General features: G+C 45.0%; 1 protein-coding gene across 2 annotated transcripts in view; it reads right to left on the reverse strand.

Moving 5' to 3' along the window:
* The window catches only part of RNF157 (ring finger protein 157), a 58,833-nt gene extending 44,248 nt beyond the window's left edge, over nt 1-14,585 (reverse strand). Inside the window, exons 1-2 of one of the 2 annotated variants that reach the window (XM_010856206.1) lie at nt 13,926-14,585; nt 13,125-13,243 (exon numbers count right to left, since the gene is read on the reverse strand). In XM_010856206.1, coding sequence (XP_010854508.1) covers nt 13,125-13,243; nt 13,926-13,947 — 141 coding nt within the window. In that variant the 5' untranslated portion in view covers nt 13,948-14,585. Of the gene's footprint in view, nt 1-11,031; nt 11,880-13,124; nt 13,244-13,925 lie in introns of those variants that run through there. The other variant, XM_010856205.1, reaches the window with a different exon arrangement.
* Nucleotides 14,586-15,467: the final 882 nt, after the last annotated feature.

Here is a 15,467-nt window from a genome sequence, read left to right on the forward strand (position 1 = left end):
GGACACAAAATACTGGAGTGGGTAGCCGTTCCCTTCTCCAGAGGATCTTCCCAACCCAGGGATTGAACCCAGGTCTCCTGCACTGCAGGCAGATTCTTTTCCCTCTGAGCCACCAGAGAACCCCGGAAGAGCAACGGACCACACTAAATGATTCCAGAACTGGCACAGCAGTCTTTGGAAAAACAGACCTTGAGGTCACTGGGACCTCAGAGTGAACCCAACGGTGTGGCTCAGGGCCCCCGCCACTCTCCTGCCCTGTCACACCAGTGGAACCCTTTCCCATCCCACGACCCATCACCTACAGAAACTCAGCTCCATAAAACAGAGGTCTCAGGGTGGAAAACCAGCACAGAAGTCACATTAAAAATCCCTTCTTAGTGCCAAGTACTGTAGCAAACGCTTGGACTCAACCAACTAGCTTTCAAAGCTGTCTTTTTATTTTCCAAAGGTGGAGCTAACATTACACATACTGTTAAGTCTCTTTATTTTAGGCTTTTACTTACCTAAAACATAATCTATCCTACACTGCATATAAAAGTAACCGGCATGGGACCTAGAGGAGCTGGCATACTAGAAAGGGTCTGCCACATACAGCAGGAAAAGCCATGAGCCGGCTGTGTCCTTTGAGAGGGCCGGGGACACACAGTCTGAGTACCAAAGCCTAGAGACTACACTGATTCTGCCTCACAGATCCGGCCCTCTTCTTCTTCTTTTTTAGATTTATTTTAGTTTGGGCCACGCTGGCTCTTCCCTGCTGCTCGGGCTTTTTCTCTAGTTGCGGTGAGTGGGGGCTACTCTCTAGTCGTGATGCACGGGCTTCTCACTGTGATAGCTGCTCTTGCAGTGGAGCGCGGGCTCTAGGGTGAAGGGCTTTAGTAACTGCCACACGAGGGCTCAGTGGTTGCGGCTCTCCAGCTCCAGAGCACAAGCTCAGTAGTTGGGGCACAGGGGCTGACTTGTTCCATGGCATGTGGGATCTTCCCAGACCAGGGATCAAATCTGTATCTCCCGCACTGGCAGGCAGATTCGTTACACTGAGCCACCAGGGAAGCCCCCCCCCGCTTTTTTTTTTATTTACTTATTTATTTATTTGGCTGCACCAGGTCTTAGTTGCAGCATGCGAACTCTGAGTTGTGGCATGTGGGATCTAGTTCCCTGATCAGGGATCCAACTCAGGCTCCTCTGCACTAGGAGTGCGGAGTCTTAGCCACTGGCCCACCAGGAAAGTCCCTAAAGACTGTTCCTGTTCCTTGTTCATCTCCAGCAACGTTTCTTCTCTAGGGAATTTTCTTTTTTCCTTTTTCTCGTAATTTCAGGTTACCTTGCCACTCCTTTCTACACCTCTAATTCCATAAGACTATACCTTGAACCCGACATACCAGACAGATAGAATCACAGTCTCTGTCTTGAATCTTTCAGCAAGGCACTAGATCTAATATAAGCAAAGTCCTAGTTCACTAACCTCAGCCAGTGCAGCACCTTTATGTGAAGAAAGGAGTAAACCTGGTGAGTGGTTTTCGCATTAAAAAGAGAAGACATCTAGACAGTAGTTTCCAACTAACTTCCCCAAGATACTTATTAACTACCATGGGAAAGATGGTAATGCTTCTGAGGAGAAATCCACAGTGAATTATATCTCGATAAAGCTGTGACCAGGGTCCGGCACAGGGCGGACTGCGAAGGTGCTGGCAATGCTTCATTTCTTGATCTGGGTGGTGAATCCAAGGGTGTTTGTTTATAGTTTCTTTAACAGTAGATATGTGGTTTATATACTTCCATACAAATATTTCACAACTCCCAATACAAAAGTTAAAATAAAAAAAAAAATAGAAAGTAAATTAAAAGCAGATGTTTTTTGTTTCCAGAAAAGAAAGCTTAAAAAAAAAAAAAGGAGCAGGTGGCAGGAACAGTCATTATCAGCTGACCTGACATCTTTGGGACGCTCCTCCTCATCACTGGGACCTCACAGTGAACCTGACGGGGTGGCTCAGGGCCCCCGCCACTCTCCTGCCCTGTCACACCAGTGAATGCTTTCCCATCCCACGACCCGTCACCTACAGAAACTCAGCTCCATAAAACAGAGGTCTCAGGGTGGAAAACCAGCACAGAAGTCACATTAAAAATCCTTTCTTAGTGCCAAGTATTATAGCAAACGCTTGGACTCAACCGATTAGCTTTCAAAGCTGTCTTTTTTGTTATAATTTATTTTCCAAAGGTGGAGCTAACATTACACGCACTCTTATTTTTTATGCTTTTATTTACCTAAAACATAATCTATCCTACACTGTATGTAAAAGTAACCAGCATGGGACTTCCCTGGGGGTCCAGTGGTTAAGAATTCACCTTTCAAAGCAGGGGGCACAGGTTTGATCCCTGAGTAGGGAACTAAAACCCCACATGCAGTGGAGCAACTAAGCCACAGGCCACAGCTACTGAGCCTGAGTGCCACAACTAGAGAGCTTGTGCACAGCAATGCAAGATCCTGTACGATGTAATGAAGATCCCGTGTGTCTCAACTAAGACCCAATACCATCAAATAACTAAATACATTTTAAAATAAAAGTACCAGGTTTTTAATGTTATCTCTGGAATCAAGAGACAGTTGAAGCTAACTCTTGAATAAAATCTACAGTTTGGTTATAGTCCTTCAGTATTTGGAAATACGATAGGATGGCATCTGCACACTGCAAAACAGTCTTTGTTTACACATTCAATATTTATTCACTAAGTGGTAGGATTGCAGCCATGAAACTAAAAGATGCTTACTCCTTGGAAGGAAAGTTATGACCCACCTAGATAGCATAGTCAAAAGCAGAGACATTACTTTGCCAACAAAGGTTCGTCTAGTCAAGGCTATGGTTTTTCCTGTGGTCATGTATGGATGTGAGAGTTGGACTGTGAAGAAAGCTGAGCACCGAAGAATTGATGCTTTTGAACTGTGGTGTTGGAGAAGACTCTTGAGAGTCCCTTGGACTGCAAGAAGATCTAACCAGTCCATCCTAAAGGAGATCAGTCCTGGGTGTTCTTTGGAAGGAATGATGCTAAAGCTGAAACTCCAGTACTTTGGCCACCTCACGCGAAGAGCTGACTCATTGGAAAAGACCCTGATGCTGGAAGGGATTGGGGGCAGGAGGAAAAGGGGACAACAGAGGATGAGATGGCTGGATGGCATCAAGGACTCGATGGATGTGAGTCTGAGTGAACTCCGGGAGTTGGTGATGGACAGGGAGGCCTGGCATGCTGCAATTCATGGGGTCGCAAAGAGTCGGACACGAATGAGTGACTGAACTGAACTGAACTAAAGCGGTAGGAAGCAACTTTTCCTAAAAGAATGCATTTGAAATGATTTCTTCATCTTTATTAAGAATTACAAGCTAACATAAATAGAATAGGTCACTCAGATGGTAAAGGATCTGCCTGCAATGCAGGAGACCTGGGTTCAATCCCTAGGTTGGAAAAATCCCCTGGAGAAAGGAAAGGCTACCCACTCCAGTATTCTTGCCTGGGAAATCCTGTGGACAGAGACTGGCAGGCTATACAGTCCATGGCTTCACAGAGAGCCCAACACGACTGAGCGACTAGCACACATCTTAACCCAAAGCCAAGGGGTAACGACAAAAAAGGAGTTACATTTCAAAACTGAAGACATACAATAATTTTATTTACTAATTTCTAAAAGTGAATGGTCCTCTTCCCTAGGCCAGTACTGGCATGTGTGCTTTAAAGATGGGATGTAACACTCATGTTCTTAGCAGTATTATTCACAACAGCCAAGAGGAGGAAGCAACCCAAGTGTCTATCGACAGATGAAAGGATAAACAAAATGTGGTCCATCTATATACTGGAATATTGCTCAGCCTTAAAAAGGAAGGAGATTCTGGGACTGCCAGAATTCTGGTAGCCCAGTGGCCAAGACTCCAAGCTCCCAAAAAATGGGGCCTGGGTTCGATCCCTAGTCAGGGAACTAGATCTCATATGCTGCAACTAAGAGTTTGCAAGACAAGACTCCCACGTGCCTCAACTAAAATTTCCTTAATGCCACAACTACCATCTGGTACAGCCATTGATACTTTTTTTTTTAAAAAAAGAAGGAAATTCTGATATAGGCTACAACCTGGATGAACCTTGAAAACATTATGCTCAATGAAATAAGTCACAAAAAGACAAATACTGTAAGACTCCATGATACAGACTTCTCTAGAAGTCAAATTCTTAGAAAAGGAAAAGGGCGGGTTCGTATTTAATGGGGACAGAGTTTCAGTTTTGCAAGATGAAAAGAGTTCTGGAGCTTGGGTGTAAAACAGTATGAATGTACTGACATTGGCATACTTAAAGTCGCTAAGATGATACCTTTTATGTTATGCGTATTTTGTCACAGTTTTAAAAAATGAAAGTAAGATTGAGAAGATAACATATTGAACTGGGCAGGGTAGTCACCTCTGGGGAGAGTCCAGGAGTAGGGAGACAGGTATTATAAAAGTGTTGTTTTTAAAAAAACCCTTACATAAAGGTCTGTAAAGGCCTATTCGCATTTTAAAAGTATAAATATTCATAGTTTCGCTTTTTCATAGTCTGGATTTTCTCGGACTCTCAGGTTGTTAAAAACAGGACCCAGTCACACTGAATCTGACATTTCTAAAGGTGAATCATTGCACCTTGACACCCAGAGGCTGAAGCTCCCAGCTCTACTCCTCCCCATGCTGATTCTGATGTCTTTGTCTTTCTCTACAAGCCCGCAACCACTTCTTAGCACATCGCAACCTGGTGCTCGGTGGTAAAGAATGGACCTGCAGAGCAGGAGACCTGGGAGATGCAGGTTCAGGCCCTGGGTCAGGAAGATTCCCTGGAGGAGAAAATGGTAACCCTGTCCAGTACTCTTGCCTGGGAATCCCATAGACAGAGGAGCCTAGTGGACTACAGTCCGTGGGGTCACAAAAAGTCAGACAGGACTGATTGATTCAGCATGCAACCCCACTCAGCAGACCACACCCTTCCTGCAGTTCACTAAAAAAAAGTATTATTCTATTAACTTCCTTCATTTTCCTACTTTTATATACTCTCCTAGGCCTATTTCCTTCCTGTGCTTAGCGATAATCCTTTTTCTATTTTTAGAGAAAATATAAATGCTTTCAATTAAAAAATAAAAACATGTCCACTGGGGAAAATTCAAACAACACAGAAGGATATGAAGAAAGTACCTCCTGTCACTGATGTAGCCCCAAGAGTTACCCCTGTCACAGGTTCAAATGCTGTGTGCTCATGTATTTTTATGCACCTGTAAATATCAACATAAACGTATGCACAAATATTTTATACACTGTTACTAATACTTTTATCAGAAGTCAAACCAGACTCTACATTATATACAGCAACTTGCTTTTCTTGATAAATGACGTGGTCATGGATACATTTTCATCTCAGTAAATACAGCTCTACCTTATCTTTGGCTGAGTACTAGTTCATAGTATAGACACGCTATAATTTACCTGATGATTCCTGCCTAATGTGTGGAAAACTCACACGTATCTGGTGTCAAAGGGAATCAGGGCTGCAGGAGAATACTGAGAGCAGAGGAGACACACGGAAGTATGTTCTTCCTTTACATGGACATTTGGAGACGAGAAATAGCTGGGCCATAGATGAAAACTAAATATGTACTGCAAACTGAATGTCCAAAAAAATAAAAAACAGCTGTAGTAAAAGGAAGGAAAAGGGAAAGAAGATAGACAAACGGCAAAAAATCCAATTTAATTCAAACACACACCCACACACTCCTTCCATGGACTTTACATTGTGCCATGAACTCATGGCATCACTGACTCAGTGGACATGAGTTTGAGCAAACTCCAGGAGATAGTGAAGAACAGGGAGGCTTGACACACTCAGTTCATGGGGTCGCAGACAGTCAGACAGGACGTAGCGACTGAACAACAATGGACTCAACTATGCCCCCGCCCCCGTTCCTACGTTGAAGCCCAACTTCCAAAGTGACTGTATTTGGAGATGGGGCTTTTGAAAGGTAATTAGGTTAGACAGGGTTTCCTTCAGAGAAGGTGATGGCAACCCCACTCCAGTACTCTTGCCTGGAGAATCCCATGGGCAGAGGAGCCTGGTGGGTTGCAGTCCATGGGGTCGCTAAGAGTTGGACACGGCTGAGCAACTTGCCTTTCACTTTTCACTTTCATGCATTGGAGAAGGAAATGGCAACCCACTCCAGTGTTCTTTCCTGGGAAATTCCATGGACAGAGGAGCCTGGGGGGCTACAGCCCATAGGGTCGCACAGAGTCGGACACAACTTAGTGACTAAACAACAACATACGGTTAGATAAAGTCATAAGGGTGGGCCCCTCAAGATGGGGACAGAAAAAGAGCTATCATTCTCTCTCTCTTTCCTTTTTGGCTGCACTGAGAGGCTTGCAGAACCTCAATTCCCCAACCAGGGACTGAAACCCGACGCTTGGCAGTGAAAGCCCAGAATCCTAACCAGGGAACTCCCAGGCTCTTTCTGCCGTGTGAAGACCCAGTAAAAGGCAGTCATGGCAAGTAAAGAAGAGAGAGGGCCTTTACTGGCAGCCTGGTCTGCTGGCACCTTGATCCTGGACTTCTCAGCCTCCAGAACCATGAAAAATGAGTATCTGTCGTTTAAGCCACCCAGTCTATGGTATTTTGTTATGGCAGCCTGTGCAGATGAATAGAGGCTCTAAGGCCGTAGGTATCACTGTACCTGTGACCAACCTGCCTGGTTACACTGGGGCCCGGGCACAAACCAACCTTCAGACTAAACACCTGCAGAGTGCCCTGTTTAAATGGTAGCTGCCCCCAGGGGCTCTGCTCCTCCGTGTCCTCTGTCTTGACTTTTCCCCTTCCCTCAACTTGAACTGCCCAGAACTCTTGGATCCTCTTTTTTTTTTTTTTTTATGTCGATATCCTAGTTCAGGTACTTTTCATTCTTAACTAACATAAACTATGACTTCTGGGCCATTTTGCCTTCTGAGATGGCCCACACTCTGTCTATGGAGTGTTTCTCTCGAGATAAATGCACTTTTTATCTGAAAAGTCAGATAAACTATGACTTCCTAACTGGTCTCTTCCTCTCTTTCTGATTCACTCTATACTCTGAGTTGATTTAAAGAATTAACTTTCTAAAATGGAAATCAAAGCACGATAGTTGTCACTGTTCGAATTCTTAAAATATTCCAGCAAGATGGATATTTTTTTAAATGCCTCTGGAATCAAGATCTCTCTCCATAACTGACAATCCTAAGGTCACTAAACCTCCAAATGATTTAGAGTTTTAGCAGTAATTTAGTGCAATAAAAAAAGATCTAGGACTTCCCAGATCTTCCCAGTTTGCTGCAGTGGATAGGAATCCACCTGCCAATGCAGGGGACACGGGTTCAATCCCTGGTCAGGAAGGATTCCACATGCCATGGAGCATACTCAGCCTGTGTGCCACAACTACTGAAGCCTGAGCTCTGGAGCCTGGGAGCCACAATTACAGAGACTGTGTGCCTAGATCTCCACCATAAGAGAAGCCTCCACAATGAGAAACCCATGCACCACAAGGAAGAGCAGTCCCCTGCTCGTGGCAATTAGAGAAAGCCCAAGCAAAGCAAACAAGATCCAGTGCAGCCGTAAAAAAAGAAAAGGAAAAAACTCTTAGAGAAAAAAAAAGATCTAATGCAATAAAGGACCAAAAAACCAGCATCAGTTCTCTGCCACCTAGGGAAGGGGAGGCCTCAACTGTGATGTACAAACACCACCATCTCACCTCCTCTATACAGAGACCAGAGCAGAAGGACCTGTAGAAGCCCTGTTCACTACTTAAGATAGTTAACAACCAGTGAGGGGATTTGTCTGGTGGTCCAGTGGTTAAGACTCTGTGCTTCCAATGCAAGGGGCATGAGTTCGATCCCTGGTCTGGGAACTAAGATCCCACCTGCCACGTGGCTTGGCCAAGAAAATAAAAAATTGAAATAAAATAATAAAAAACTCACAATTAACTTAAAAAAAAAAGTGAGTACGTGCTCCACCCAGAACTGTAATTGCAGAAATAACCAACCTGAAAGGCTAGCGAATGCAGCTAACATTGTTGCATACTTCTCTTCCTCCAGCAATTCCAACGCATTTTTCAAGCATGACATTCCTACAAAGTCAGAACAGCTTCCCTGTTATAAGCGGGTAATTTGAGAGCCTGAGTGATGGACCCTTGCCAGGGTTGCAAAGAGTTTGGGTTGCAATCTTCACTGCCAGGGTTGCAATATGTATGTAAAATTTGCAATCTTGATTCCGACCTCTCTTTCAACCGTCCTTCCATATACACACACACTCTGGTTCTTTATATCTGACCTGAAGGCTTGATAATACATCTGACTTTAATGGATGGATTATCCAAAGTGGGAGACGAGCTTCCGTAAAAACTACAGGCCGAGCCATAGCTGAATGGTACTCATCTGAGTCTGATCAGTCAAAAGATGACAGGAAAAACGACAAGTCCCAGAAGCCAGGAAGTCTATGGCCTTTATAACTTAATCTAACCATTTATTTCAACATATTCTGCCCCCATCTCTTTGGAAAGAGGAGCCATTTCTGCCTGGGGCTGCTGGATGGCTTTATAAGGCTGTTTTCTTTCCTCTGCAACCCAACGCCCGTCTACCGACACTGAGATATGTTAGCAGAGAGTAGAGGTCAGCTCTGGAGAACTCAAGTGACCAGTCAGCCTTCAGCCGCTGGGCCTTCCCCTAAACAAGCTGACGTGCGGTAACAGCAGGCGGCCAAGGTCAGGTCAGCCGGTGGAATTACACACCAAATACAAACTCTCTCAAGAGACACTTGTGAGAACGTGTCACGGCCATGCTGGCTACTCTCTCCACATTTCACAAACTGCCCTCGAGGATCTACTCAGACTCACATACAAGATGTGGGCAGGGGTCCTGAGTACCCCCAACCTGACCAGCAGGAAAGGGCAGAGGACCCCCAGGCTCTAGAGCTGGACTGCTGGGTTCAAATCCTGAGTCAGTCACTTCCAGGCTTTGCAATCTTTGCTTCAATTCTTTGTGTCTCTTGCTTTTCATCCGTCAAATCAGGACCCTCCTTGTTAGGGTGTGAGGATATAACCGAGCAGGACCCTATGGGGCCTTCCCTGGACAGGCCTTCCCCCATATCCTCTGCTTCAGCTCCTCTTGAAGAACCTAGATAATAGTATGTGATGCAAATTTCCTGAGTTGTTTTGCAGATCTGAAAAAACTCCCACCAAATAGAAGAACTACTTGATGACCACGAGCACACAGCCCCAGGCCTCCTAGAGCCTGAGGACTGATAAAGTGAACCCCTGTGACACCCCCTGCTCCCTCCTTATCAGCCAGTCAGAGAACTGTGCACAAGGTGATCACATACCTCACAACACCACCCACCTGCCTCGCCTGCCATTTCAAAGTGCTGTGCTGAAACTCTTTGTAGAGTTGAGGCTTTTTACAGCATGAGCCACCCATCTCCTTGCGCGATCCTGCAATAAACCTTTCTCTGCTCCAAACTCTGACGTTTCAGTTCCGCCTCACTGTGCATCCCCCTTGAACTTGCATCAACAAGGGCACAAAGAGTCAACACATACAGAGAACTTGGAACAACCGGGCCTGGCAAATGGTAAGCGTTCACTAAATGTTAGCTATTATTAACTAAGAAAGGGAAACAGCAAAGGGAAACGTGTTGCATTCTCTACTTTCACCTCCCTCTTTGAAGTTACCCCGATCTGCTTTCTTAACGTGAAATGATGATCTCCTTTGAAAACATTTGCTCTGTGCAACATGAAGCATGTTTAACGATTAGTCCACAAAAACAACAAAAAGGCCAATGTTGATGCTCCTTTGGGAGAAAGCCTGCAAGTGAAGGTCAACGCTGCTGTCCGGGGCTCCTGGAAGAGCTCGGTCATTCCCGGGCTCACAGAAGTGTAAACAAGATGGTTACACTTTGGGGAGGTTTGTCGGCCAGCATAAACCTCAAAATTAGCCTAAAGAAGTGTTCCCTTGTTTTTAAATCACCTTTATGGCCTGAAAAAGTTTTTTTAAAAAAACCTACACTTTAAAAAAGTATATAAACGATTCTGACACCAGAGGAAAGAAAAAAGGGAGGAAGAAGCGGATGCAAATGGCCAAGTCCCTGTGAGAAGAAAGGGTATTTTTCAAGCATGAGCCCACTTCCAGGAAGTAAGGGAGTTCTTATCTGGCTCAAGCAGAAAAAAAGATCATTCCACTCTAACGGCTAAGGTAACAGTAGAAAAATCAGATAGTAGTCATTTGATAAGTATGAGTTGTCATAATTGACTGTGAAGCAGAAAGTACTTGGTATTTTGAAAGCACTGTTCAACTAAGAATTGGTTTCTGAGATGGCACAGTGAAAAATCCATCTACCAATGCAGGAGATGCAGGTTTGATCCCTGAGTAGGGAAGATCCCCTGGAGAAGGAAATGGCTTCCCACTCCAGTATTCTTGCCTGGAAAATTCCATGGACAGAGGAGCCTGGAGTGGGGGGGGCGCGCTATAGTTCATGGGATCACAAAGAGTTGGACATGACTGAGCACACAGCACCGGGGTGTGGTGGGGGGGGTTGTCACTCCAGATAGAAAAGTGTTGTTAGTCGCTCAGTTGTTTCTGACTCTTTGTGACCCCATGTACTACTGCCCCTCAAAGCTTTTCCGTCCATGGAATTTTCCAGGCAAGAATACTGGACTGTGTTGCCATTCCCGCCTCCAGGAGATCGAACTCAGGTCTCCTGCATTGCAGACGGATTCTTTACCTTCTGAGCCATCAGCGAAGCCCAGATGGAAAGGAAGAAAACAATAAAAACCATCAACAACAACCAAAATGCTTTTTAGTTAAAGCTCCAGATGGAAAATTGTCATCAGATTAACCTTCTTAAAGACCAAAAAACAAATGATTTCTCTGGGGTGTTCATCTGCCTAAAACACTTCAGTATTTCCCCAGAGCCTATGGGAGAGGGTGGAACACATCTTGAGGGAACGGAGCCCCCACCTACCTTTCCAACCTTGCTTCTCCACCAGAAAAGGTCCACTTCTGCCAGACTGGCTTCCTTATTTGTTCCAGGGGAGAAACAAACCATGCTCATTTCAGCTTTGTGTCCCCAGCGCCTCCCACAGTGCCTGGCACATAGCAGTTTCTCAGTAAATGGTTGCTGATTCGACAGAAATGTGAATGTGTTCATGCCTGTGCCCTGTGCCTCCCTCCTGGGAAGCCTCTCGCCCACTCGCCTCATGAAGACTCGGCCATCCTCCAAGGCCTCCTTCTCAAAACCAGCACCAAAGCACCGGCCCTTGCGATTCCCCTCCCCCACTCCCTATACCTACAGAATCCCAGCCCTTTCAGACTTTGATTGCTATTGAAGTATCTCTTGTTCCTGTGTTTGGCCTGCCCCACTAAAATCGGAGTTTCTGGAGAACGGCAGGATATTGTGAAGCAGAGGGAAGCAGTGGAAAGGTTATTGATCTGCAGCTAGGCAGATCTAGTTATGTGGCTTTGGGAAAAATTTTCTGAAAGCATTTTGAACAGGGCCTGGAACACGGTGTGCACTTCATAAAGGCTACTGGGCTTCTCTGGTGGCTCGGTGGTAAAGAATTCGCCTGCATTGCAGGAGATGTGCGTTCAGCCCCTGGCTTGGGAAGATCCTCTGGACAAGAAATAGAAAGCCACTCCGGTATTCTAGCCTGGAAAATTCCATGGACAGAGGAGCCTGGCGGGCTATAGTCCATGGGGTCACAAAAGAGTTGGACACGACTTAGCAACTAAACAACAAAAGCTATTACCGCTGTTCAGCTCTCGGAACCTCAGTTCTCTCACTTACAAAATAATACTGATAACAAATTCTCTGATAGGGTTTTTTAAAAAAATATAGTTTTGTTTTTATTTATTTATTTATGGGCCTTGCCATGTGTCATGTGGGATCTTAGTACCTGGATTAGGGACTGAACCCTGGCCCCTGTGTTGGAAGTACGGAGTCTTAACCACTGGATCACCACGGAAGTCCTAAAGTGGGTCTTTATGAAGATTAGAAATAATGTCTGAAAAATCTCTAGGGCCTTCCTTAGCACAAAGTGGCCAATCAGTAGCCACATGGCAGCTATTTTTGCAAAGCTTCATGCTGGGTGCAGAGAAAATGCCCCATAAACATTTATGGAATGAGTTGAATGAATGGAGAGAGAGACAGTCTGATATCAACTCAGATATCGAGGGGAAATTTGTCAGTCATTCATTCAACAGATCTTTATGAAAGGCTTATCACAATGTTCCAGGCTTTGTTCTGGGTGCTGGCTTTCGACAGTGGCACAGCCCCCTTGCCCTGGGAAATGTACATTCTGATGCAAAAGGCAGATAATAGAGGTGACAAGGCAACAGCAGCTTATGTGGTATTAGGAAGAATTGATGCTTTTGAACTGTGGTGCTGGAGAAGACTCTTGAGAGTCCCTCGGACTGCAAGGAGATCAAACCACCTAAAGGAAATCAACCCTGAATATTCATTGGAAGGACTGATGCTGAAGCTCCATTACTTTGACCACCTGATGTAAAGAGCTGACTCATTGGAAAAGACCCTGATGCTGGGAAAGATTGAGGGCAGGAGGAAAAGGGGGTGGCAGAGGATGAGATGGTTAGATAGCATCACTGACTCAACAGACATGAATCTGAGCAAACTCTGGAGGATAGTGAAAGACAGGGAAGCCTGGCATGCTGCAGTCCACGGGGCTGCAAAGAGTTAGACATGATTTATCGACTGAAAAACAACAACGTGGTAAATAGTTGCTATGAAGAGGAATGAAAAGCAAGGTGAGGACAAGCTAGGGACTGGGCAAGGGATGTCTGCAGAGGCGGCGTTCAGGCAGAGCTTCAGAGGGGCAGATCTGGGTTTTGTGAGCTGTCCTCACCCTCAGGCAGACTGGGTACTTTTCCACGGGGCAGCCTCTGGTGCCAGGAGACCCACCAAAGAGGCTGCAGTCTGGCTCCTCTCAACTCAGACCAAGCCGCAGACACTGCTGAACCAGCAATTACAAACTTATTTTGACAAGACCATTTGACTCAGCCACTTAGCCCCGAGTGGAAGTAAACGGATGATAGCCATACCGCCACTGGTCTGTTCCCCAGAAAGTTCAGATCGCTGTTTTCTCCAAACAAGTAGCCTTCGGGGTGAGTTGAATCAAACTTCTCTCCTCCCATAATGAAGTGGCTGGCAAAATAGCTTCCTAGAGGGCGAGAGACAGAAACCAGTCAAACTAAGCCAAGTGAACAAGCTGATTCAGGGGGAAAGAAAAAAAATGTTAACCCTTCAACAAACAATTAGAGCCATTTCTAACCCTAGGGAAATTTTCTTCTCTTGACTGGGGATAATGGCACCAAATACGCAAAATCCTAGCAGTGAGAACCCAAGATTATCAAATATAAAATAGATCACTGTTTTCCTTTTGACATTCTTTTTTTTGGCTGTACTTCACGTGGTGTTTCTCTAGTTACGGTGACTGAGGGCCTCTCTTGTGGTGGTATACTGGCTCAGTGGTCTCAGCACACAGGCTTAGTTGCCCTGTGGGATGTGGGATCTTCCCAGACTAGGGATGGAATCCCCCATCCCCCTCATTGGCAGTCAGATTCTTAACCACCTGATCACTGGGGAAGTCCCTTTTGACATTCTTAATTGAATCTTTACCATGATCTGCCTATCACACCAAGAAGTAAAAGACCAGAAGGCCCCACAACGCACATTTATGAATATATATATATATATATGTATTTTGTTCCTGAATTTTTTCCCTTACACTTGAAATGGTTATTCCTTATTCTGCATGTACTCATGAATCTTAACTGCAGGTAGCAGCATGCACACACGCACATACGTTCCTTTGCCTGGACCTTTCATACGCTGGCTCATACCCAGACACAGTAGTCTCAGCATTTCCTTGCCAGTTCCGTGTATACCTCCATCACCCCCAACAATGAAGCCTCCTTGTGTTCCATATTTGCTTCAAAATGATGGTTTAATAGGAGAATACAAATTAAGTAATACTGCCCCAGGCTTTACCAATCAACTACCACACAGACTCTTGCCTGGAAAATTCCATGGACAGAGGAGCCTGGCGGGCCGGAGTCCACTGGGTCTCGAAGAGTCAGACACAACTAAGCGACTGGGCACTCACATACCACAGATTATATTGCTTAACTGGACAAGTTTAGTGATTTTGAAAGACACAGACACGCATATACACCCTAGTCCCAAATTCACTGGCAGTCTTCATGGCCAAGGTTACAGGGACATCAGTCAGGCCCCACCTTGACCAGCCAGGAGGCAGGAATATTTTCAGCTCTCCACTAACCAGAGGCAATCTGCAGGCAGGGTCAGGATCCCCAACTGCCTTATCCAGACAGATGGAGGACGCGAGCCAGGACATGATGGCACTAAGTAACCAGGGGAGGCTTAGGTAACACTGCCCGTTCCATCTGGGAACACTTTCCAAATCTGATTAAACACATGCTTCTCACAGACTGGGTCAACAACAGATCCTACCACATAACACAGGGAACTGTGTTCAACATTCTGTGATAAACCACAATGGAAAAGAGTATAAAAAAGAATGTATATATACAAACAGAATCATTTAGCTGTACAGCAGAAAGTAACACACTGTAAATCAACTATACGTCAATAAAAGCAAAACAGTAACAACAACAAACCCCACATGCTTCTTAGCTCACATTTCTATAATCTAACTCTCCCATAAAGGTGAACGGTTCAAAAGTGAGTGACTCGGCCATATCACATTCCATCAATCTCTCATATACCCCAGTTCTTGGATTAATACAAAGAACTTACGAATCAGCAAAAGTCTTCTTTATGTGTTATATGGCTAGGATAAATGTTTCAATTTTTTAGGCTTACAGAAAACTCTAAAAAATGAGATTCAGCACTTTCAGCCTGTGAAGAAGCTGCAGCAACAAAGGCAGAGAAGAAAGCTCTAACAGGAAGACGGAATCAAACATTCAGTTTTTTGGATTTTCTACTCATGGAGTTGCTTTGGTCTAGAAACACATTAAACCAAACAACATGGATAAAATCCCTTGCCACAAAGTGAGGCAATTCCTTAATTAACCAGCAAGCAGGAAAACATTGAGAGTCGTTGTTGTTATTTTAATTCCTAAGTGGTGTCTGACTCTTTGGGACCCCAGGGACCGTAGCCTGCCAGGCTCCTCTGTCCATTGGATTTTTCAGGCAAGAATACTGGAGTGGGTTGCTATTTTCCTCTCCAGGGAATCTTCCTGACCCAAGGATTGAACCTGCATCTTCAGCATTAGCAGGTGGATTCTCTTACTACTGAGCCACCTGGAAAGCCCTTTGTTTGAGGGTAAAAGCAGCCGAAACCAAAGCAATCGAGGAGGAACCCTTGAAAGTTACCCATCAACATGAAAACACACAGGGGC

This window comes from Bison bison, unplaced genomic scaffold, assembly GCF_000754665.1.
Source record: "Bison bison bison isolate TAMUID 2011002044 unplaced genomic scaffold, Bison_UMD1.0 scf7180017864371, whole genome shotgun sequence".
Taxonomy (NCBI): Eukaryota; Metazoa; Chordata; class Mammalia; order Artiodactyla; family Bovidae; genus Bison; species Bison bison.